Source organism: Aythya ferina (assembly GCF_964211825.1).
Source record: "Aythya ferina genome assembly, chromosome: 3".
Classification (NCBI taxonomy): Eukaryota; Metazoa; Chordata; class Aves; order Anseriformes; family Anatidae; genus Aythya; species Aythya ferina.
Window position 1 is genome coordinate 98,812,524 of NC_140298.1, and position 26,417 is coordinate 98,838,940.

The following is a 26,417-nucleotide window of genomic DNA, read 5'->3' on the forward strand; positions in this document are numbered from 1 at the left end:
TGAAATGCTTGTTCATGTACATGAATGTCAGATGACAGAACTATTGTATGTCTCATCTCTGTAAAGAATATGAATGCACATGCTATTTAGCTGGTTTTTGTACATCTAAACTGTTCTCATTTTTTAAATTATTATTTTTATTTTTTCTCTGAATGCCTGCTAGTTGGGCTCTAATGTGTGAGTGTTTGGGAAACAAACCCAGCTCTTATCAAGAATGCAAATAATTTCATAAAAGGCTTAGTCACTGGTGATAATTTGCAAAGGCTTCTATGATTAGTCTGTCTCTCAAAAAAAAACTTCTTGCAGCATGACTGCTTTGCACCGTACAAGACTTGGAATTGGACAAGTAGGCCAATGACCCGAAGTTTAGAAAGGGAAAGGACAGAACTGCGTTTCTTGTAAGGGCAACCAGCATAGTAGCAGAAGAAGGAAAAAAAAAAAAAAGCTACTTCTATAGTTGCAAAGTAAGGAGGAGTATGGAGAAAAACCAGAAAGTAAGGATAGGAGTAATATTGATAGAAAATGATATGAAATATACAATATAAATAAATATACAATAGCAAGTGAAGTATAAGGGAAAATTTTCTGTAAGATACTTACAAAACCTTACTGCTGATACAGAATAAAGGAATGCTTGTTCTGTATGTGGGAAGAAAATTCTCCTATTCTGTGCCTGGTAGACTGAGAGATGCAAGAAAGCTACTGTATTCTTTACAAGTCCATAACAATCTAGTAAAAGCTTGGCTGGCATGTAAATTTTTATGCTCTAGAGACCTAAATAACAGTATTGAAAGCTTAATAATGCATTTTGAAATAGGAACTTGCAATTGGAAAAAAAAAAATCACTCTTTGTAGAGAAACGTGAATGATGTTTATGTTTTGTAAGCTTAGTTTGCCCACTACTGAAAATAATCGTGGTATTTGGGTTTCTGGTAGCTCTAACACATAGTATTGAGAAGACTGACTGAGCAGTTGAGTTGAAATCCTTTTCAGAGAAACGGGTGTTTTGTTTGGAGTTGTATAGGAAAATAACAGATTTGAAGCAGTACCATTCCTTTAAGTTAGCAGTGGTTTTCAGCTTTTCTCGTCTTTCCTTGAAAACCTCACTTGCTGTTACTCTGAACATCTTGTTTGTCTGGGAGACTTGTAATTCTTCACGAGATTACACTGCTAATTGCTTCTGGTGTTGGAAAGACAGAGAAAAATGTGTTTGCAGGAGAAAGGAAGGGAGGCTCGTTTATCCAGAGTCCAAATATTGTCCTTAGTATACTAATTTTTATTTTTGCTACTAAATCTTTACATGCAAGACAGTTGATATGGAGTATCACTTGCTTTCTTTTTGTGCTTGTCCCTTATTAGCTGCTTAGGCTAATTTTTTTGTCACTTATGCAAAGACCTCACTGGTTATATAAAGACCTAATCCTTGCCGCTTCCCTCATGACAGACACCCATTTTTAGACAGACTTGCGTTCAGTTTAATGCCTGTAAACAGTTTATCTTTTGAACATTTGGACAGAAACTTGGCAGCCAACATTTGACGGGACAAGCAAAGGAAAACAAATCAAGCATCACTTCCCATTAGGAAGTAAACTATTGTTTGATAGGACGGAGTACAAGATTTCCAAAACTGCCAGAAGCCATACTGCAGATGCAGTAATGCTTCACATAGGGTTATTTTGAAAATTAGAGATTTATTTTTATTTTTCATTCAATTTGTAAACTTACCATTCACAACTAACTGCTAGTGTCTGGCATATATAAAACTAAAAGTTGTTCTTTGTGTGGTCTCAGGCCTTCATTGAGGTTTAACAGGATTTGGGCCTTGCTGGTGCCTGTAATCCTTTGGCATCACTGTATGTCTGCTGGTACAGCCAAAGAGGTTCTTGTGAATCAGCTGGGAGGAGGGAAAAAAAGTACCCGTGGGTCTTTGTTAAAGACTTTCCAGCTTGCTATAGGATAAACAGCTTCTGTTAAGCATCTGTGTCTCTCAATTCCTGATGTGTCTGGGTAGCAGACATGTAATGTTCCAGTATATTTTTTCTTGGTTGTCCCATGAAAGAATACGATTCTTGGCTGTGGTGACCGATTGGAAAGGATGTTCCCCTGTAGGCACAAAATGCAGGTTTGGGTTATCTCTTCAGGGATGAAGACTCCTGGAAGATTGGTGCTGCAGAACTCACAGCAAGCACTTCTCCAGAGCCAATCCACAGCACAGTGCCTGTAGATGAGACCTAATTCATCAACCATGCACAAGGTAAGTGCAGGTAGTAGAAGACTGTAAAGCACAGACTCAAAAATCAGGATACGAGGAGGTTGCAGTGAGGACTTCAGTTGTGCTGCAATGAAATCTGTGGAAGTTTTACATGAACTCAACAGCTCCACGCAGTGTTCTGCCTCGTTACATACTGTACTTTCGGCCTCTTCCCTTTTCTCTGCTTTCTGACCAGATTCCTCAGAGCTTTTAAGCTTAAGAGCTTTCCCCATGCTGTCCCCATCCTTCCCTCTCCTCTCTGAGGTAGCTGGTTTCAGAGTACTCCTCACAGTATTTTCTTCATCAGGAGACATTGTTCTTCCCTTACACACGTATTGATTGTGTGACCTGGCTTTCTATTTATTTTTCTGATTCCTGTTTTCCTCACAGGTATGACTTATATTTTCTAATCCTTCAAGACAGCCCAAATTTTCCTTCTCTGCTTTAATTCTCAGCAATTAAACTCCCTTTGAATACCTCTTCAGCCTCAGTAAGGGTGGGATGTTTTCCAACTTGGCCTTTTTGTTGTTGTTTTTTGTTATTATTGTCCAAGAACTTACCCAACAATTAATTTACCATTCATTTAACTTTCAGTCATCATATGATTTTGCTATATTGATTAAGCTTGTTTTCAGCATTTGTGTTTGCTTTACGGTTTTTGGTGTCTCAAATGATTTTGATAATTCCCCATTAGTGTTGGTTTATATATATATATATATGTAATTTTTTTTTCTCCTAGTGAATGAATTACAAATGGGAGGTCAGTTTGGTTGAATGTCTTATTCATATTTGTACAAGAATGTGCACATAAACCTGCAGGAAATAACCATTGTCAGCATGCTGAAAGGCAGCAGGACAGGTCTGTGTGCTGCACAGGGAACAGGTCCATGAAAGGAAATCCATGCTGAGCGGCACTCTCCCCTCTGCCACATCCTGAATCCATTTGTCTTTCCCACCCTCAGGTACATGTTAAAAGCTTTAAAGGTCACCTTTCTCCTGCTGAAACTTGCAGGAGTCAGGAATTACATTCCACGGCTGCCTAAGGACTTGGATCCAAGCCTTGTGGCTGAAAGCACAGAAGGGCCACAACTGTATTACCAATTTCCAAGCATTGGCTAGCAGTTTATTTAATGTTGGTGTCTTTGTATTGAATTGGCTGTCTGAAGCAGATATTAAGCCTAACTCTAATGCTCAGCATACAAAAGGGAAAAGTTGCAGTCCCCTGTAGTCACTTCTGTTAGTGACACAGGCTGAGGTGTGTGTGCTCAGTCATACAGGTGGCCACGATGCTTTCCCCTTTCTTTTTATTAGATGAGTTCCAATAATCTAGCCCAATAATTAAATACCGAGCATTGGCTAGAAAAATGAATTACTGTATGTAAGTTACAGCTGGAGGTTCAGCAGAAAAGATTGAGGAGGGCTGGTTCCATGAAAATTATCCCTAAAAATAATAATTTCTCACTGCGTTTGGCTCAGCTCCTGGAGCTGACTCTGCAGCTGTATCAATGTTTGCCATGGGATGAGGGAGGGGAGGCTGAATGGGGAAGTTCAAGCCTAGGCTAAGGGTGGGTAGGGACCCTGAGAAACCAGCCCTGGCTGCTGCTGAGCTGGGTGTGATGCTTGTTTGTTTCACTGACAGATCTCAAATGTAGCTTCTAGGACAAGACACCATAAAAAATAGTGATTTAACCATGAAGATTTGGGATAAAATTGGAACTCTCACATAGTTAAAAAGAGGTGAGCTCCCCTCTTCAGCTTTTCAAAGCAAGAATGCAGGTGGCAGGCTCCCAGAAGATTCATGTGCTTGACCTTGCTGGAGAGAAGTCTGTCTCTGCCCCTAAATCAAGCATCTGAAGCTGTTTTTGGTGTTTCTTGTTGCTTGACTTAGCATCATGTTTGTTCTCTGGCCATTGTGGCAGCCCTTCTTAGGCACTGAGTTTCCCCATAGCTCTTCAAGAAGCTATGAAGAACTTGGTTTGTTAAATTTGGGTTACAGGACTTCTAAGTATTGGGTGCTGCAGTACCTACGACCAATTTTGTGAAGTTTGAAGGTTGGTGAAAACAGCTTTTGATGCCATTGTCTGACCAAGTGCTGAGGCTTAGCTCTCTTTGTGCAAGTACATATACACACAGGTGCATCTATGCATGCATATATATGACAAGACTTAGAGGTTGAAAGCAACAGCATAAATGCAAAATCAATGGATTTTTGCCTCTTATTCATTGCCTTTTTCTCTACGCTACATGAATTACTTCAATACTTACTGGCTCAGAAACACTCACATACAAGACTATTTAGCTAATACAATTCTTTCTTTGCCAATGAGGGAGCTGTAAATGTTAGGTATGTGCACCACTTATCTTTTAAGGACAAATTCTTAACTTTATGCTATTACTTTCCATCCCCCCCTTCCATTCTGGCAGCCTGCTTTGTGTCTACCTCCCAGACAACAAAATACTCTTATTCTTTTGATCATAAATGTAGCTCTTTTCTGAGCAAGGATTTTAATTGCATTTCAGCTTCTCTCTAAAAGAAATTTTATGCATTTCACAGGGCTGAGGATCAAAGAAAAAGGGCAGAGTTTTGCTCCCTGCTTTTTCTAGCTAATGACTGGATCCTGCATGATGTGCAGGTAGGAAGGTTCACTTGGAACCTCTGAACAGGTCCCTGTCTACTCTTTTTATAATCATGATGTCTTTCCCCAGGAAGAGGAGAACAAAATTCTTAGGAGATAATGTAATACAACAGCTAGCATCGCTCAGAGATGGTTTTTAGAGTTAATGACCATGTGCTTAGGTAAGAGAGAGTGTGTGGCAGGAATACAGGAGGAACTTTTTTTTTTAAAAAAAAAAAAAAAAGTCATAAGTTTAGCTTCTTAGGAACAGGCAGAGAACATTGTGGTTGCCTTTGATTGTTTTTCTGACCTATAACTGAATGAAAACCCCAATCACGTGAGAGTGTCAAGAACAGGTTTGCTGTTAGGGCTAGTGCAACATATATATTTGGATATAAAAAAATAGATCCAGGATATATAGGATATTTTGCTGGAGCAAAATAGTCCTATATTTCAAGTATACCTTGAAACTTATATTAAATGACTATAGGGCTATATATTTCAAGGTATACTTTCCTTCAGGAGAAGTTGCATTTCTTTGCATACAGTAGCCAGCATATAGGAGGACAGCGTAATTAAGGTTTTACTTTAAGTCATAACACATCTCACAGGTTACAATACTTAAGGTTACATGATTAAGAGATTAATTCAGGTTGTCAAAGTATGTTCTTTACCACAGATGAGGGATTATCAGCATCATTATCCTCAAAGTGAAGTCCTTACCATCTCATGAAGAGCTTTAAAAAAAACAACTTTATTGATCAAAATCTTTGCCATGGCTTTTTACTTTGGTGGCACAATTAAAATTTGACTTCTCATGCAGCTGCTGAATTCACACCATGTACTTTTAATCAAGCTCTATGGTATTTGCCCAGTCTAGGAAATATGTTCACTAAATATTTAATGAGATTGTGAAACTACTCCCAAAGCTCAATTGTGCTGCGTTAAAAGCTTATAACAGCTTATAACATTGCACATGACAGAATGATTCTGTTTTTCTTTTTAAATCTTAAGATGGAGGGCAATCACCCCTGCACTGAAATGCACATATCACAGCAGAAGCATCTCCGTTCTCCAGTTTCTGCATTCAAAAACATTTTTTTTTTTTAAATTCATAAGCCAGCAATATGCCTTTACTGCTAATAAGGCTAATGGTATCCTGAGGCCACAGCTGGAGCCTGGTGTCCAGTTCCTGGCTCTCCCCTGCAAGGCACAGACATACTGGAGAGAGGCTAGTGGAGGGCCATGAAGGTTGTTAAAGGACTGGAACATCCCTGTGATGAAAGGCTGGGACTGGTAAGCCAGGAGAGGAGGCTGAGGGTGTGAATCTTAGCAATTTCTAAGAATAACTGAAGGCAGAGTGCATAGAGAGTGGAGCTAGACTCTTTTCAGTGGAGCCCAGTGCCAAGACAAGAAGCATAAACTGAAAAACTGCAGGTACTGTCTGAAGCACTTCCTTACCACACAGGTGACAGAGCACTGGCACAGGCTGCCCAGAGAGGCTATGGAACCTCCTTCCTTGCAGATCTTTAAAAGCCATCTGGACAGGGCGGTCATGCCTGGGCCGTAGGGTTGGATACCAAAGAGCTTCCAGCCATCCCTTCCAACTTCAGTCTACAATTTTCCAGTGAAATCCTTGGGGTAGAGGACTAAAAGCACATGTCCTGCTTCTTGTCACCTTAGCTGTTGCCATCTGAAAGGCCTTAAGGGCCTGGCAAAGGCTTTCAGCTACAGAAGACAGAGCAGGACAGCAAGTAGTTATAGGGAAAAGAAGATTAAACTTGACTCTTATTATCTGACACTTGTAATAGAACTGAAAATTAACACTGATTTTTCCTTTAAGCCTTACCATCCCTTTTAGTTTTTTTCCTACTCAGCTTAGACACTAGTGGAAGTCACTTCCAGCTGTCTTAGGACTGTTCCTGTAAACTTATGTACAAGAGACAGAGCAGGTAGGGCCCCTGAACATGAATCTTCATGAAGAGTAGCAGAATTCTAACCCTGATTTAAAAAAAAAAAAAAGAATAGCAGCATTCTTCAACCACTGCAAGGTTAAAGGTTCCTATAGACAGAAAACAAAGTTCACAATGTTATGGGTACAAATCTTCATTAAGAGCTGCTGGTTCCTCAACAAATCCAGCAGCTAAAGCAGTGCTCCAGCCAACAAAGCAAGGCTTGCAGCAACATTATAGAGAGATGTTACAGCTCTACAGTTTAAAGTTACAGTAACCACAGCAGACACCTTAAGGGGAAGAAAAAACAACAAATCCCTATACTGAGAAATCCACTTATCAGTAAGTTAAAAGAAAAGGATTGGTATGGACTTAAATTTGAGTGAATAAAACTATATTCCAATAGCGTCTTCTTGTGCAGCCTATTAAGTCTTAACTGTCCCATTCAAAAAACAAATGCTGATACAACCACTGATACAACCAATTACTGAAAAGCAATGGCATTTGACCTACTTGCATTCTTCTCATTCTGTTATGAATCACTGCAAAGAACAGCCTATAGAAAGTATAGAAAGATCTCCCTATAAAATTCAAATGGGGTCATCTATGCAAGACAGACTTAAAGGAGTAATAAAAACCATGATTTATTACACTGTGCAAAACTAGATTCAGAATAAGCAAGCGCAGAATATAGTAAGTTTTATTTTTCCGTACATTACATATTATTGGTTAAATTTCATCAACAATACCAACACTTCTCAGACAGGTAAAGGAAAAATTGCAGCTCAGCAATTACTTTTGCTTTACAGAATAGAATAAGATAGCTTCCCGGAGAATTTGTTACCTGATTAACCTAGCAGAAGGTGCTTCACCTCAGACTACCTTCCAGGATTTTCCACAGCTTGTCAGGTTGGAACCTCAGTTTGCACTGTCCTGACACAGTCTAGAAACAGCAACTCCATTCTCATTAAGTTTCAGTAATTGTCTTCTTCTTAGAAGATGAATTAATGCAGTTGCATCTGCAGTATAAGTGAAAGCTGTAGCTACAAAAGTCAATTTCCAGTAGCCCCAGATGTCTCTCGAGTTAGAGTTTGCTGAGATATGTTATATATTTAATAAAGTCCTTTTAAGAAAAAAATAAGGATTTTTGCATAATGTACATACAAAAAATGGTTATTTCCTTTATTTATAGGTTCAGATATATAACTACAGCTATATTTTATTCACTAACTCACAACAATTAATGCCTTGATGGTAACTGACAGAAGTCCAAGAGAATTATTGGTCTATTCTTTATAATGCTGTAAATTATATGGAAGTGTTTTGAAAACAGTGGCTTAAAGAAAGAGGAATCAGCAAAAAGCTCCTTTGGTCCCTGAAGGAATAATTTAACTCTTCCAAGAAATTTTCAAAACTCTTCCACATAGTTTTAACTGATAATTTTAACTGATTAAGGCATCAAAAATGTATTTAAAATTGCAATTAAAATGGTCATTCAATGCAGATTCCCTAACAAAGATTAAGTATTTTCTCCTCCTCAGCTCTCTTCTGCAAAAACCAACACTCCAAATATACCTGTCTGATAATGTCCCCCCATATCCACTTTACAAACAACAACAAAACATAACAATTAAATATATTGCACAAGAAGCATGATAGATCCTGCCTGACTCCTCACAAAAATGGCCACAACACAGGAGAACAGCTACTGAACACCTCAAAATTTGAAGAGGTCAATGAAATGCTGAGGAGATACTGGCATAAGACAGGTGTTTGGATCACTGGCTGTGCAGGGGTGTCCTCCATCCTGCAAAGTGAGAGAGAAAATAGTAAGTTCTTTCTATATCCACTATCTTTCTACCCCCAAATTAAAAAAAAAAAAAATGCAAGAGTTCACATAAGGGACATGTAACTACTACTTCTGAAGCAAACTGATAATTTGTTTAAGAATTTGTGTGTGTATATATACACACATATATATATATGTGTGTGTGTGTATATATATGTGTATATATATGTATATATATACACACACACACACACAAACATAGGCCTTTCCCATTTGACTGTGGTATTGAGATGCTTCAGATTTCAGGAAAAAACACCCCTCCTCCCCTCAAAAAACAGAGCCTGAGTCAGAGCTCTTGGAAAAAAAAAAGTACATTTTGTTAAATGTAATTTAAAGAACAGCTGCTTTGTTGAACCTTATTGTCTGTTCAATGAAAAACTGAAATCAGATATTACTTCAGGGGAAAATGAGCTTTGTTTTCCAAGTGAAGAGCAGCAGACAATTCCCCCCCAGAATGGGCAGAATGTTTGATGTCCCAGTCAACACAAGTTTTTCTACCTTTGTTCTCTTCCTAAGATGTTTTTCACTCCTACCTCTTCCCCGGCTGAAATTGTTGCCTTAAACCAGATATTTGTACCCAGGCAAGTTAGGAATATAGAAGATGGACAGGATGTATAAAGTCATGCAGAGGAAGGAACTGCCTCAAATCATTACCCATTGGTGTAATTAATGGGATACATAGAACAGAAATTAAGCCCATCAGCGATTTGACTAAAGGAAGGACGTGGTAAAGATCTTGCACAATGAAACAAGGAAGATTTACTCTGGAAGGTAGAGTTCACAAGCAGTTGGGTCAGATTCAACCAGTGGGATGATGATTGAAAGTACAGCTGTCTGAACAGCCCAGAAACAGTAAAATCACATTAGTTTAGGGCTACAGATTGTCAGGGCCTGGATTAATCAGTTGGCAGGAGTATTTATGTAATGAGCAGATATAAAAACAAATTAGAACATTGTTCTAATGTTCTAAAGTTAACACTGCAGTGTTGTGACCAGCTCTGCAAAATATTGGCTATATTGGGGTGGATATACATACACACATGCCTCTTTATGAAGAATCAGTAGCATAAGCACATTATGGAGTAGATTCCTCACTGAGGCAGCAGTTATAAGCTATGAGGAAAGATGTAGAAAGATTTCTAGAGGTGCAAATACTTGTTTGCTATCATAAACACTGAGATTTTTTTTTTTAAGCACAGCCTATTGATAGATTCTGGAAGTCAGTGATTAACATGGTACTTAAACTGGAAACCATTGCAAGGAAGCTTTAAACATAAGAGTGGTCCGGTTGCAAAGGCTCCTATTTCTGTGTTCTTAGTATCTGGTACAAAGAAACAATTGGGAGACAACAGCCCTCTGTGTGATACAACCAGCTTAGTAAGACAGTTAAAGCTGAAGTACAAGAGCTGTAACATGAAAAGCTGTGTAATCACAACCTGTTGCACTGCCAGCCTCAGAAAGTTACACTTAGCTTCCTCAGTCTTACAGAGGAAGCTGCAGAACACTCATTCTCTCTCACTGCTCAATGAGAAAACATTTCAAGTTTAAATGAACTTCTATTTTAAGCGCACCTGCATTCAGTTGTGGCCAGATACCCAACACATCTTTGATCTGTGCTCTGCAGCATATTGAAAGCTCAATTTTCTTTACTCTATTAGTTTTTGAACTGGGGACATCAAATGAAAAGGCTTTCTCATTCTAAGTTCACCAAACCTGCAGTGCTTTCTTTAATATTACAGAGTCTTGAACTCAGCACAATTGTCCGATTATTCAAGGTTCAGATTCATCTTATAATGGAAAGTTCAGTTTTGTACCTCATTGGAACCCTCTACAGGAAAGAAATGCCAGAGCTGTTATGAAAAGAAGGCCCCAGACAGTTCAGTGAAAAGGTTAAACAAACACCTTGACGGATAACAGTCTAAGGCTCAAGCTGTCATCCCAGGTTTTGAGGGGCTTCTCTCCCTTTCCAGTGTTGATGAATTTACAGTGTAGGATGAGAAAGCTAAAGTAAATATATGGTAGGTAGATTGCAGACCACTGCAGTTTCTCTCATTTCCATGGGAAATGAAATTATATGCAATTTAGTTAATAGAAGGAAGGAATCTGGAAGTGGAGTTTTCTTACTATTTTCTTTACATGAGTTCATCAGAGATGCCACACTCCCTTCCAAAAGGTTTGCAACACTGAAGTAATTAGGCCAAGCATATGTTCTAAATACTACTCAGCTTTGCCAATGAAAATCATTACTGTACAGATACATTATTTGTAATTTTTCATTAAAAAATATAGATGTCCATATGAAAATACTAGTGACATCTCATTTTCCCACTTCTTTTAGTGCTTGCTTTAGTATCACTTGAAAACCAGCTGTTATATTCATAACAGGAAGAAAAAAAGGAACAGAAATAGGCAGTCCTACTTGGAGTGCAGTCCATGTAGGCAAAATACACAAGAAAGGTTTAGTACGTATGTTTCAGTCTTGCTCTACTGCTTTCATCTTGAGATGACACTTGTAAGGAAGGGAGATGCTATGGCAGAAAAAGCACACTCCCAGAGGTAGTTGCTAATAATATATTTTCTACTCATTGTCATGAGCAGAACTTCCTAGTTTCCAGGAAATAAGATTCTGGGAAAAGTTAGTTTATTCTCCCTTATTGCTTATTTATACCTATACTTGTAAACATTTTACAAAAAAAATGTAACATGCTTTGCTCCGTGCATGATCATAAAAATGCTTTCAAAAGGCTCTGCTCAGTCAGGAATTATAGAGCCAATAACAATCTCAGTAAGTTCCGTTCTTGTTTAAGTTATTAAAATGGAAACAGCAGTTTTACAGTTAAAGTGATGTGGATTGAAGATGAATATCAAACTTCCTGTAATTATGAGTATTCATCCTTCCCTTGAAATTTATTAAGTACTGAAAAGTAAAGAACAAGTCACACTGATCTTTGATATATCTACTTAAAGCTAAAACAATTCTTTTGAATTAACAAGAGAATTCACCAGGAAAAATGTTTACTGACAAATGTAATTTTTTGGTTCCTCAGATTTTATCACAACTGCAAATTACAAAGCTCCCATGACAGCTCTGGAGCTACAGTCCTTTTCCATGTAATTATTTCCACCATCTCCTCATTCAGAAAATAACATTGTAATTGCCTCTCCCACCCTCTCAAGTCATACATAGCCCGTTCTGGGAATTTCTTTTCCAAGAGGCTCTTTTATAAGAAGATGAGTATTCCAAGTGGAATAAAACAGGTTGCAGTACTTCCGCTTAACAGAAAGTGAGGTTGTGTTACTCTTTTCAGATTTAAATACTGAATTAAATACATCAGGGAGCACGTGAACAGTTACCAACACTGAGTGCACAGACCTGTTTCTTAGTCAATCTAAAGTGTACACTCATGTTCATTAGATGTTGAATTATGGTCCCCAGTTTTCATGGCAATAACAGGCAATATTGCAATAATAAACAAAGATGAAAACTGAGATGGGAAGTCACCACTACCTATCTGATAGGGACATGAAAATTAAAATATTCCTGCTGATGTAGGGAAACAAGAACACAAAGTATCAAAACAAAGAAATTAACGTTAATTCACTTTGACATTACACACCAGTTAACACTGAAAACAGATGAGACACGTAAGAAATACCTTGAGTAACAAAGCAAGATGGTAGTCCTTTGAGATCATGAAGAAGGAAGCAGGAGGGAAAGCCATAAAGTAAAAGAAGCAGAGTTAAGGTTTATTGAAGCTAAGGTTTATGTGCCATTTAGAAAAATAGTCTTATTCCCATGGAAAGTCACAAGGAATCGAGGAACCAAAATCAGTACAAACCCCAAGACTACTAAAACCAAGCGTGAAACATTCCACTTACACAAAACAGTTTCAATACCCTGGGCTTTCTGTAATACTGTCAGAACAAAAGGCTTTTCAACTTCTATGGCCATCCCTGGGATATCTGTAATGTACTACTGAGTTCTGTAACATACTACTGAGTTGACCAAGAAAATAAGAGAACTGCCCACAATGGCAACATTGCCTAGAGGAACAGAAATAGTGCTATATAAATGAAGAGTAAACATAATAGCATATAGAAATAGTAATACATAATGCTTCTCTGAACGCTTTTTATCAGTTTGCCCTTTTTGAACTACTGGTATTACCCATTTTGCTCGCTTTCAGTATGGAAAAATCCTCACTTCTCAAAGTGAATGAAGACCTTCTTACAGTCATTCCCTCCTTTAACACAGAAGAGTACAAGGTGATTATACCACTGCACGCCCTGCAATGAATTCAGGAGTCTCCTTAGTGTACTTAGCATTACTATGGTCACAGGTTTTAAACAAATACAGCAGCACATGCCTCAAATGCTGCTTCTTGAAAACTCTTAAGGATTATCATAACATACTGAAAAATGAAAAAATTCCCTTTGACTCTTTGCCAACTCAATTCACCAGTCTTCAGTCCCTTTTTTGTGCAAGTCTTCCTTTAAAAAGGTCAAAATAAAGGACCAGAAGAATTGCCTGGGTAAGATTTAGTTAGCCCTCTCTTGTTGCCAGCTTTTATATTATCATTTTTACAAACTGATGGAAGTTCTCCTCAGATACAAAACAGGCATAACTAGTGGTATTTCAATCTCACTGCTTTGCTTCTTAAAAATTTAAGCTTTCAAATATTACTGTAGCTGATTTCTACAATTTGCACTAAGGGATAGCCCTGAAATAAGCAGTTTCCCTAAATAGGGCAACATTCACCTCCTCCATCTCTAAGAATTTCTGGAGAGCAGTCACATTCCTTCGTAGATTTAATTCAGCTACATTAACAAAACTGTACTACCAGTCTTCATTCAGAACTTCTCGTCTGCACCTATGTTTTGCTTTGCTCTTGAATGAGGGAGAAAAAAATTATGGCAACCCCATAATGTGCTCAGTTCGTTGCCTGAAGCTCTTCTGAATTGTCAAAGCCACAAATAGTTTCCTGATGAATAGATTGATCTAACACATTTTGCTAGAACTGATAAAGTTCCCCACACATGCACTTTGTTTCTCATCTTTGTTCAGAAAGCTTGGGAAAGGTTATAGGTACATGTGCCTGAAAAAGCAGAACTGTTCTCCCCCCATACAAGTCAGCGTGACTATGACTAGCAGTACTTTACTCACATTGCCCTGCCAGTGTAAACAGAGGAACCATTTTTCAGACCAATGATTAACCTCTTAGTGATTAACCTCTGCCAGTAGTGGTGCCAGTTGGTCAGAAATCAGTTCTTTATACAATCTTTCAGCCTGATCAAATATTTATTTTAAAAATCTAAGCCTCGTCTTTTTCTAAAACCTAGTGAAGCAAAACTGAATCCAGGCTTGCAGAACAATTGGGCTGGAGGTCTTCAGTCCAGCCTTCTGGTGAAGGCAGGGTCAGCTATGAAATCAGACCAGGTTGCTCAGGTCATCAACATGTTTAAGGGTGGAAACTGCAAAACCCCTTCAGACCAAGTGTTTCCTTGCTTGGCTGTCCTAAGGTCAGGCTTACATTCCTCTGATGTGGTCTTCTCCAGCTTCTCCTCACATGGCAAGTCCTCAGACCACCCAGACCATTTGGACCTTCCCTGAATTCCACCTTGTTAATCAGCTTTTTTTTTTTTTATAATATAGTGGAGGACCCTCAGCTGGGTACAGTATTCCAGATGCAGTCTAATGAGTGACAAGAGGGACAATGCGTTCCCTAACCCCTTTTGGTGAAACCCACCCAGGCTGCCAAGAGCCTCCATTGCTGCCAGGGCTCACCACTGGCTCAAGCTCACTGCTCACCAGGACCTCCAGGGCTTCAGCAGAGTTGCTCCAAGGTCTGCCCCAGCCTCTCTCACTGCCTGGGGCTCTTCCTTCTCAAGTACAAGCACCAGCATTTTCTCTCATTCATGGGAGTATATCAGCGTATTCATCCCTCCAGCCTGTTCCCTCTAACAGCAGGGCTGCCCATTCATTCATTGAATGTGCCCTCCAAAATGGAGGTATCTGCAATCTTGAGAGTACTCTAATGCCTCCTCCAGGTCACTGATAAATCAGATCAGCTTATCAAAGAAAGCTGTGTATTTTCCATGCTCATAGTAATAATTCAAATTGCAAACCACTTCCTCCAGAATTTTAGTGGAAAGCATATAATTAATCTGTAACTACAATCACTTTAAGACCCATCCAAATCTCCAGGATGAGACAGTTGGTATTGCAATGGCGATCAACAGGTACTGCTCAAACCAAAGAACCTTTAGCAGCTCATTCTGTTGTGTTTCACTAAAAATATAAACCCACAGAGCAAGTGCTGCTGTTCCAGTAACAAAATCAGGTTGGTAATGTAACAAGATCTGCCTGCAGAGGTTTATCGTCTCTTAATGTCACATATGGTCTGCTATTAAACAACTCCATTTAGTCAACACTAATATTAAAGTGTTGGATGTTCAATTATACAAAGATCAGAATGAGACCGATGTACAGTGAGAAGCATTATACAGCAGACCCGGATGACCCAACAACCAGAAGTGCCCACCTGCATGTACACTGTATGCTTTACCTTTAAAGTATTTTTCAAAGAAAGTGTTGCTTAATGTGTAGGGTGAAATCAAGACTTATTCCACTAAAATAGAATGGAATGAACACTTAGTCATTCTTGACACAGGTTCTTCAGCAAGTACTCAGGCTCTTCAATGCAAAACCAATTACCACTACCTGCTTTCCTACTATTAATTTAGTGAAATATACTAGTACCTGCAAGAGCTTCTGTGCTATGAAGCACCCTCAAGTTTAAAATATCATAATTCAATATCATGCTATTTCTGTGAAGACTAGCCTATCCTGTTCAACAGCCTCATTTTTATATAGAAAATGAGGTCTCACACTGACATGCAACTCTAAAGTTATAGAAAGAGAACATAAGAGCAATTATTTTATTTCTATGAATTAGAAGATAAATACTTCTCAAGATGAAAATTTCTCATATTTCTTACTCTTTGTCCACTTAACACTACCCATATAGTACTTGGGCTGCAAAATTTAAGAAACATTACTGACTGGAAAGCTAAATTATGCTACAACACAAAGTAACAGCATAACTTGAGTTCACATAAATGAAATAGTAAGGTGCTCTACAGAAATTACAACCATCCTGTATGCTTCATGGTCAAGATCAAAATCAACATAAAATAAATTTTGAAGTTTCCAGCATTTCTCAGACCTTCATACAGAACAGAAGCAAGACTATAAAAATACAGTTTTGCATCAACATGGTAGGAATGCCACAGTAGTAACTTACTACAGGCTTTTATTGATTGCCATGCCATCGTTAGAAGAAGGATGCCATAAGTGGAAGGTTACCTCATACAAGCTCATAACAACTTCACATAACATTAAAGAAATACAAGAATACACAGACTGTAGCTCATCCCCCATGGCAGTTTTCCTTGAAATTCCAAGTATTAAGATTGTCAGATACAGAGATAAAAATGCTAATTCAAGAACAGGTCTGGAATTCAATACTAATTTAAATATATAAAGCTTCCATATGAACATTAGATATTAGCTGTCCAACCACATCTCACATGATAGAACTAAGAAGATTATCTTAACTTTCCTTTCAGATAACCATCAGTAACTGAACACATTTCTGGTTATTTCAAAGCTCTTACCTTCCAGAAGAGAATACTACAGTGTCGACAGAAATGCAAGGTGTCTCCATACTGCTCCTTTATTGGGTAGCATTTCTGAAGTGCAAAGTACATCAGCTTCCAGTCAATATGGCCCTTCTCTGATAGAATCAAATGCCTACAAAACTGGACATAAAATACTTTCCTTTAAATTGGTTAAAGAACTAGTCAAATCAGGTAAAGGACTAGAAAACTGAAGGTATCTAAACTGAGGTGTTATAACAGGCATTCTTTGAAGGCAATCTGATATTATACATCTTTGAAAAGTAGTGAGATCCAGCCACAAAAAAAAAGTTAACACACTAAAAATAGGAGTATAGATTTGCCAAGAAAAAGTAGGTCATATACAGCTGATCTAACTCCACTGTCTTGAAATGATTCTAATTATAGTCAGTGATAACTGCATAATAAAAACAATATTTAGAGGCATAAATTAATTTTCTATGTCAAGAATAAGATAATAGTGCATTACATTTCATGAATTTCTGGTAAGATGGTAACCATAGATTTAAACTTTTTCATTTTAAGAATATACACTGTTCTTTCACATCTTATTGTCTTTCTAGAAGCACAGCCATAATAGTGAATGATGTACTTCTTGAACACATATCTGCATGCAAAGAGCAGCTAATGCAGAATTACTATTTCCCTCCATCTTAATCCACAGAAAAGGTTTATTAAGTGTATTTGCAAAAGGCTCCTTATTCCACTCTGTCTGGATTAAATGCTAATACATTACAGGCTTTCTTCATTCACAAGACTACTGCCACATGGGTGAGAACAGCATCGCCTTTGTGATTTCAGCTACACTTCACTTTGTTTCATAATAGTTTCCCTGTGTAAAGTTCTTATTTTTTCCAAAAATGCTCTTCAGATATCAAGTATGTTTTTGTAGTTGTTTCAATGGCTCAAATATACTGCAGAGGAGAGGAAAAACAACCCAACTCCACTCTGTTGCTATTAAGGTAGCACACTATTAAGCAGAAAAAGCGGTATTTGATAGAAGTAATTTTTCAGTATCAATTTATTAGATTATTCTAATAAAAATTGGATGTGAATATTTAGGAATACATTAGCAACACTGTGTAGAAGTATTCTTTATAAAACACATTATACTGAAATTACTGAAATGATTGTGATCTTTTTTCCCCAGCGTTACCTTAATATAAATTATTCTCTAGCTATTGTCACTGTTCAGATGACCTTACCTTACCTACCCTCAAAATTCGTACGTCTAGTGGTTGAATCTTCATCACTTTACCTTGAGTTTATCTGAGTTGCCTCAGAAAAGTTCATCTTCCATTAAGCTGTATTTTCCACAGAGTTCACCCTGAAGTCTTTCATCTTACAAAAATTCTTATTCAAGTCAACTGCACGAGTTATCTGATCTTCTCCTCTACCTTTCGCATTATACTAGTAATTAATTTGCTAGTCACTGACCAAATGGTACAACTTCAATCTGTCAGATTTAAGGCAGATTTTTTGTGTCCTTTAGTCCTGAATGTACTAGGTTTTTCAAGTTTTTCATGGAGCTCTGATATAGGAACTTCTATTTTTTAATACCTGTAAAAGGTATTCACCTAGTCTGATTTTTCCCACTTTCTGACATAAACAAATGTTGAAGACAGTTCTGGAGGCATTCCTAGGTTACCTTAATGCTTTACATAAGGGACAAATTATTTCCCTTCACTTCAAAATCAAAAACTTTTTTTTTTCTAATTTTTTTCTAGCAAACTTTCTTGCTAAGTTATTCTAGCAAAAAATAGGAAAAGGACATTTTTGTTCACCAGATTGTTCATATAGTCTACAAGTTCAAGCAATCAGATGTCTGCCTACCTTGATTAGCAAAATTACATTTTAGGTACTGAAAATAGTGACACCTTGAAGGTATTCTCAATCACACTTATTACTGCATAGTAAAGAAAAGTCTTGAGAGACTTTGTTTTAAATAATATAAGGAAACAGCGTAATAGCTACCCTAAACTCAGACATATTGAATACAATCTTTAGTATGAGCCACAGAAGAACCCACACTTTCAATATTACCACATGCTGCCACATTTTTTCCTCAAAAAACAAGTTCAACACACCATTTGTATACCGTATTGCAAAGAAGGTTCACATTTATGCAGGTGATTACCTGTTTTTCTGCAAAATGGTACTGGCATAGTTTTTTCCACAGCTGTCTGTCTTCACTGAGCATGTATAGAGTTGGGGTCACTTGACCTAAGGTAATAATGTCCCAGCCATCAGAGAGCCTGTGCAAGATGTTACTCAGCATATGCAGAGGGAGATCACTAAGCGTAAGACCATTGTTGACTTGCTGGAAATAAGAGTTGAAGACTTAGCTACAAAAACTTGGTAGTAAAAGGTACAAACAAAAATCTTGAGATCTCACATCTTAGTTTAGTTCATACAAACCCACTGAGTATCATCTATGGTTAACTGTGATTATTAGCATAGTAATCAAAGTAAGGTTTGAACTGATTAGTTATAGGATAAAGTTTCTCAGTTTTTATTAAGGACAGCACATACAAATTTCTCTTAAGAGAACAGACAGACAATTTTCTGTCAATTTCTAAGAGAATGTATGTTGGAGGCATGGTCACTGCTGACAGGTGAAGAATGGAGGCTGCTTGCCCCACCTAGTGGAGCTGCCCTGCCAGGGAGACCTGGTCCCACAGCAGCTGCACTCTAGCAAGCTCTAGGTTAAGTTTGTTTACTTCACCACCATTTATCTCACTTTACACTAGACTTTCCATGGTGTCACTGTTATAAACATCCCTGGGACTATCGTTCTGTTCAAGGCCATTCTGCTTGCATTGTACTACAGATGCAAGATCAGCTATTTCAGCCAACACAAAGCAGCTCAGATGCAAGTGACATGCTGGAAAGAGATGCAGCAAATGCAGCATCACAAACTCTTTGCTGTGGCACATGAGAACTGTTGAGATTAACTTTAGAATAGAAAAAAGAGGAACCTAGTGACTTATTCAGATACCCAGCACACACAGCAAGGCCAACTCCAAAGCTGAAAGCAAACAGATGAAATAGCTGTTTAGTTTTACTGCATGCAACATCTTGGGAGTATTTCATCCAGCAGTACCCATGACAGACTCAGCCTTAAAACACAAATTTCTTGCTTCAGAAGTTTCCACTTGAAAAAAAAAAATATCTAGAGCAGCGTATCATCCCACATACTTTGAATAAAGTTGTACAGTCAGAGTCCAGACACTGAAGTCATTTTATTTATTTATTTATTTTTAAAAAAGGCAACTGTGCTAATGATTACAACTGTGGAATTGCCACTTGAAATTGTTTTCCTGGTCCATGTCTGAAATTCAATTTTGGTTTTATTTTTAGTACTGGAATATTTACTTCTGAATCAAAGATTTGTAGATTAAGTAGACAGAAAAAAAGAAACATTTTAGAAGTTGATTGGATAAGAAAAAATGCAGCTATACATCTGTCACAAAGCAGGAGTATAGGCACTGTACTATTTCTTATTAGAGAAGAGCTGTGAAAACATTAGAAATTGTTTCCATTTAAGTAACTTCACATTACTCCTCCAAAACCAAAGAAAACTGAACTGTGGGCTTCTTGTTTCTCTCAAGGTAAGTTGTATATCACTAGGTTTCCTGTAGGAGAAACTTCTTTCAGCCAAGTTCATTTTAAGATTTAAACTTATGCCCACTTACAAATCATGAACCAATGTTCAATATGCTCTCTCTCCTTCCACCCCTCCCCAATACCTTATCTGGGCAATTTAACAACATACCTTGTTCATCTGAAGGTTTTTTAGCTGTTGTTGCCACAAAAGGATAGTTTCTAATCGGCAAATCCAAATATTAATGTTTCCAACCAGAACAGATTTTCCTACTCCCCTAATTAGTATACAAAGAGTAGAACTCAAATCCTGTAGGAGATCTTTGATTAATCGTGGATTATATTGGTCTTCCATGACTAGAAAAGACACATCATGCAAATTGAGAGACAACTGTGTTACTAAGTTCATTACAATTGTCTGATCTAACACATCATTTATCACATTTCATAAAATTTTTAATTTAATAGTAGTTTCTGAACAGAACTTAGTTGTCATTTAATTTCAATCTGTTTCAATAGATAAAAAACAGTAACAGAAAACATTCATACTAGATAGCAAGCATTTCTATGAAATCTGAAAAAGCAGATAGATTATAAAATACTAGGTCCTACCTTTCCGCACAATTTTGTCCAAAATGTTAAAGTAGTTCTTCTGTGCTGCACCACTCAGTGAAGTTAACTGGGACTTTGCAATTAACTGTAAGAGCTAAAACAAAGAAATAGAAGTTATAGGGAATCAGGGAATCTTGAGATAGGACGAGGGGGAATGGCTTGAAACTAAGAAAGGGTAGATTTAGGATAGACATCAGGAAGAAGTTCTTTATTCTGAGGGTGATGAGGCACTGGAATAGGTTTCCCTGAGACACTGTGGATGCCCCATCCCTGGACCCATCCTTTGCCTTGGGTAACCTGGTCTAGTGGGAGTCATCCCTGCCCATGGCAGGGGGTTGGAATTAAGCTGGTCTTTAAGGTTCCTTCCAACCAAAACCATCCTAAGACAGACAGATGTAAAAGACTGTTTCAAATACACATTCAGTATGTACATTCACTTACAACAGCCTAGATTACTACGACCATATCTCGAAAATAACACCACAGAGTTTGGAACATGAAGCAAGACAAACACAAAAAATCTTAGGCATTCCCAATGGCATCTCATGACCAACTCATGGAGAGGAATATATTTGTATAGTATTTTGAAAATGTATGTATTTATCATAGAGCACGTGACATACGGTCTTTGTAAACTGTAATAAAACAGAGAGAGTGTGTTTGGAAGCTCACAAATACAAATTACTTAAGTCCTGCTTATTCACTTTTGTTTTAGATTCGGCTTTGCAGCTGATAAGGATTGTCCCTAATAGAAGATGGTCTCTAAAAACCTCTCTCAAACACAAGAGACTTTGATATTATGACAGTGCTGTAATATTTATAAGCTCTCTGATTACAATTCATAATGCTGAGTTCAGGACAAAATTTCTTAACGCATCAGAAACAGAAAGCAGGGAGCAGAAGCCACAATTCCTACAGAGTACTCTGAACACCAGCCTGCAGAGCCATGCTTTGTAGGAGAGAATCAACTATTGGCACAGAGGATGAGCAAAGACTAAGCCTGCCAAAAATTATTTTGTATCTTCATTTCTAAAACACTGACTTGACACTATACTCAACATTAATTTTCCTTTGGAGGAGGAGAGAATACACCTGTTCTCTCCCTCATTTAATAATGCTCCTTCTGGCTTCTCTGCATGATCCCTGACAAAACATTATGTGCTGTGAAAGGAGGAATTAACTCCTGACGTATTTAAATACAATTAATTTATTTATACAGCTTTTGAGACTAGGTATCAGGACCTCTTTCTTGGCATTTTTAAAACCTTTTAGTTTGATTAACAATTTGGAGAACACCTAGATGTCTCTGGCAGTTTGCCAGCTCAGGCAAGTATGTACATTTCTCTTGATTAACTTAAAAATAATCAGTCCTGTCACTTAGACTGCAGATCAAATCCAAGGAACAAATTCTACCCAGATGATTTTAATGAAGATCCCATTTTCAAGGATGGTTAACATGCAAGGATTAAGACAAGAATTTTAGCAGGTGCACATGTACAAGGATCTAACACAAGCTGATTCTTGGGCTAAGTGCATAGCAATGGCTTTATGCTGCCTACTAGGAATTATAGCCTCAAATGTATCAACTATTTATTCAAATAGAAAAAAAAATTCTTAAAAGGCCATCCATATCAATTTATGTATCAGGCATTTAATAGCTAAGAAATATTATAAACAAGCATAAACAAGTACAGTAAAACAGTTGATCCACCCTCTAAGACTAATAGGTTAGAACATAACCATCTTTAAAAAAAATAGTGCGTGTACATACAAAAAAAATCTATAGGGGACATAAAACAGCCAAGTACCCTAACCACTAGCCTAGGGATAATTATTTTTTTTCCATTATTTCCTCTGGTCCTATAACTCCTGTTTTTCTGGAGGTATGCCATACAGTTTCACAAGGATGGGCTGAACACGTTTTCTCTCCAAATAGTAACTCCAATAGTTAGGGTGTTCCTTCAGTAGGCTTATTCAATTATGTTTTGTGTCTTTCCAAGTTCTGAATACTATCCTCAAAACATAATGGGAGCATGATTCCCTGCACTAAGTGCAGAAGAAATCACAGAATATTTACACATCAAGTATTGTTTTCGAAATTGCTCTTCTAATTCTATTTAAGATTAAGATTATATTTAAGATGTATTATGCTTTACTGTTTGTTTGTATAGGAAATATTTTCCTTTAAAGAGGTTTCACTACCCAGACTAAGGAAAAACTGAAACTATCATTGTTTCACTGTAAATATATAGCAGAATACTGGCCATCACCATCATTCTCGACATATAGGCTTTCACAGACCAATATAACCAGTTTTCACAAAAGAAAAATCACTCAGTTCCAAGTAGAAGCCCAGCGGCTTAATGCAGTATAAATTATGTACACAATATTTACACAAACCACAAACTGGTCAATGCAACATTTTCTGTACATAGGGATACATCAGAAAACACATCTGTAAAAGACATATATAAAATAGAGAGCTTACTTTGACCACATAATTGAACCTTCTGATGTCTTGAATTGCACTTGAAAAATCTAAGCGATTAAAAGCTTCTCCTAAAGTACAATAGCCATGTCTCTGAGAAGAGAAAGAAACACTGTAAATGGAAAGAAGCAAACAAGAGAACATCCCTCTCCTCCCCCAAACTGTTAAGGTCTATATAAAAGCACTCTACCATGCAACTGAAGCATATACACACTGCACCTCCTAGAACTGATGTAACCGGCCTGAAGTTTTTATTTTTCGTAGAACAAACGAAGCCAGATATGCTATTTAGAACTAATAGCTACCCACATGATATTACTTGATAGCAAGACCTTTAAATTCATAGTAACTGTGCAATCTATAATCACTGGTATCCATGTGGAACTGGGAACCTGTTCCACTACTGCATGGCCACCACGCTCTGTAATTGCCTCAGCACAAGGTGCATCTTGCTCAGACAGCAGACTGAGCATACAACCACATGCATGCACTGAGTTTACATTCATATTTGAGGTAAGAACGTGGCTACTTGCTCCTGGAATTGGAAGAACAAACAGCCAACATCTTGAATTTGTTTTCTGGGCACTAGAAATTTAACCACACTTTTCTTAGATACCAAGAGCAAGAGAAATAGCTTTTCTTTTTAATGCTTCTGCACAAGTATAATAAGGTAAAAGCAAAAGTTTCAGAGGTTGTTTTTGAATTACTCAGGATGGTAGTGTCAGCCGGAAATGCCATGGGATCAAAAACTGAGTAAGTGTATAGCCACGCAGAAGACTGCCACAGTGACCTTCTTGAGGGAAAAAAATTGGTGAAAGGCTTCATAATACCCTTCTAATGTAGAAGGGCGGCCTGTGTCACTGCCCTGCAAGAATACTTATGTAGAGGTGAGACAGGAGGATTTCATTTTCTACACCACCACATTCTTCCTGAAGACAGTACTCAGGTGTTTCTCAGCCCTGAAATACAAAGCCAGCTTCTGCCTGTTTGGCTAGTGTTGGACTCACCTCCTTCCCTCTCTGCTGGCTGGCATTACTCTGTTGATGAAAGACATTCTCACAGGTGTCCAAGTTCCACCCATCCCAGATAATTGTAACAATCAACAAAAGAAGCTTTGAGACAGTTTCTCTCTACATATAATGGACACATCAGCTTCACCTTTCCAGGAGGTCATTTCAAGATCCTTTGCAGTTACATGGTACCATTTTTATCCCAAACAGGAAGAAGCATCTGAACTTTGAATACAAAGGTCCTCTTAGCAAAGTCTGGGCCTTAGATTTTACTCACATTCAAATTTACATCAAGATCCCAAGACACCAAATAGCTGCCTGCAAACACTCTTTGGAGGTGTTTGTTTTAAAAACCTTGTAATTATACATAAGAGACAGAGACAAATGGGCTTGGAGAAGTACCAGAGGACTACTACATCCATCCTTGTGAGTTTTCCCATCTCTGCCAGGATGGCTCACATAAGTCACTTTGTTATCTGCCTTTGCCTCAGCAAGTGATGATATACTACAGTAGCAATGAAGAGAGGGCTAAATACAACTTTTTAGAAGTCACAAAAATTGACAAATGGCTTATTTTTCTTAAAAAAAAGTTAAGCAGCACAAAGATGCTAGAAATTGACCCATAGCATACAGGACTTACTTCTCTGGTGCTTTCCTTATGGACATAAATCCAATTTTCACGATAAAAACCTGAAAAAGACATAAGCTTTTCTGAACTTCTATTTTAGGTAGTTCCTTCTAGGAAGATGAAGAGCCTTCTAAGAAGATGAAGAATACAGACCATCCTCAAAATGCTTTGTGAGTGGAGAGAGAATATAACAGTTCTGGTGAAGGAAGCTTATTAAAGCTGAAGAGAATGACTACAAAGTTTCAGAGGTTGTGTACTTTAAAAAGCACACCAAAAGTTAAACTTTATGAACTAAACACAGGAGCTGGGACACAGTGGGCAGATGTAGCACAATATTTGTTGACTGTGTACCAACAGCAGTCAATTTCTCTGAAAAGTCCTGATACTTTTTGGTTCACAGGGCTTCTTAGCACAGGAGATACAGAAACATGCAAAGTTTTTGTTCCTGAAGGCTCTACGTTTTAAAAAAAGGATTTGCTTCTGTAAATGTGTTTGATCTGCATCCACTTGCTCCAAGTAGTTGCAGAATCCTGCACAAGCAAGACCCATAATGGCAATTTACACAGACATTCAGCTTGCAGAAGTCTGGATGTGTTGTCCAATTAATGTGCTCATACATATAACCACTTGAGTCTTCTAGAATACATTAAACCCACACAACCCTGAGGATGCTTACAGATTTGTCTAAGACTCTGTTACAATTTTAGGAAGGTACAAAATAATGAACATAATCTCAAGATCAATGGGGAAACCCCCCAGATTTGCTATCAACTTGCTTACTTCTACCTACTCAAATTCTGTGCTTCACGAAATTTTGCTATCACTCACACTTGGAGTCTAAAACAGGTCCTTTTAAAAAAGAAAAAGACAAAAGTGGCTTTGATATTTCAACAGACAAACTTCAAGAAATTCAATAAAGTCTTTACCAAGAGCTCTATGTGTTACACCAAACGATATTTAGTTCTGAACCAATTCTAGAGCTATTTGTGTTATGAGAATTTGAATTAATCAGAAATAGAACTGCTGCTTTGATAAACAGAGACTGACTGCCCTAAGCATCAAGAATTTCATCTAAAACAAGTCCACAAAGCAAAACAGCAGTTTGTATCAGAAGGTAATTATTATTCAGGAATTGTTATTCTTAAATGAATTACCTTTGGATCTCTAAATCCCACAGTAGGTGATCAATGCCACAGTCCAATTAAGATACATCATTTCTGACACCAGAACTTGTCAGTACAGAAGTAGACATAACTTAAAAGGCTACTCTCTAGATACACATATACAAATGGTTATTATTTTTTTTTTTTCCTGAACCTACAACAATCTTCCAAATCAAATGAAAATAACCCAGCCTTACATTGTGAATTTGTGTTATTCCTACAGTGGTCTTTCTTCCTTTTCTTGGCTGCAAATTCACAATCTTCTGTAGTGTATATATCTTCATCTTCATCACCAGTTAAAATGCTGAAATAGAGACATAAATATTTAATCATTGCTGTTCTAATTAAGCTGCACATAGCTTATAGTTCTCTACATTTAGAAGTCCGCCAGCTGCAATAAAAATCATGTATTTAAATAATGCTTGTCTACCTGAAGGTCTACAACAACACATCTTGAGAGAAGCTGCCTTGCTCTTCTCTTCCTAGTGGTGCTGAATTTGGTATCAAAGTGATTAAGTGCATACAAGTATCTTCTTAATAGCTATCTT

General features: G+C 37.6%; 1 protein-coding gene across 4 annotated transcripts in view; it reads right to left on the reverse strand.

Annotated features, from left to right (window-relative positions):
- Positions 1–7,485: 7,485 nt before the first annotated feature.
- FBXO25 (F-box protein 25) overlaps positions 7,486–26,417 on the reverse strand; it is a 30,089-nt gene continuing 11,157 nt past the window's right edge. For 2 of the 4 annotated variants that reach the window (XM_084516001.1, XM_084516002.1), the window contains exons 3-11: positions 26,067–26,173; positions 24,719–24,768; positions 23,069–23,161; positions 20,581–20,674; positions 20,141–20,325; positions 18,503–18,685; positions 16,345–16,488; positions 12,324–12,350; positions 7,486–8,625 (exon numbers count right to left, since the gene is read on the reverse strand). In XM_084516001.1, the coding sequence (XP_084372127.1) occupies positions 8,536–8,625; positions 12,324–12,350; positions 16,345–16,488; positions 18,503–18,685; positions 20,141–20,325; positions 20,581–20,674; positions 23,069–23,161; positions 24,719–24,768; positions 26,067–26,173 (973 nt within the window). In that variant the 3' untranslated portion in view covers positions 7,486–8,535. The remainder of the gene's footprint in view (positions 8,626–12,323; positions 12,351–16,344; positions 16,489–18,502; positions 18,686–20,140; positions 20,326–20,580; positions 20,675–23,068; positions 23,162–24,718; positions 24,769–26,066; positions 26,174–26,417) is intronic. The other 2 variants (XM_084516003.1, XM_084516004.1) reach the window with 1 other exon arrangement.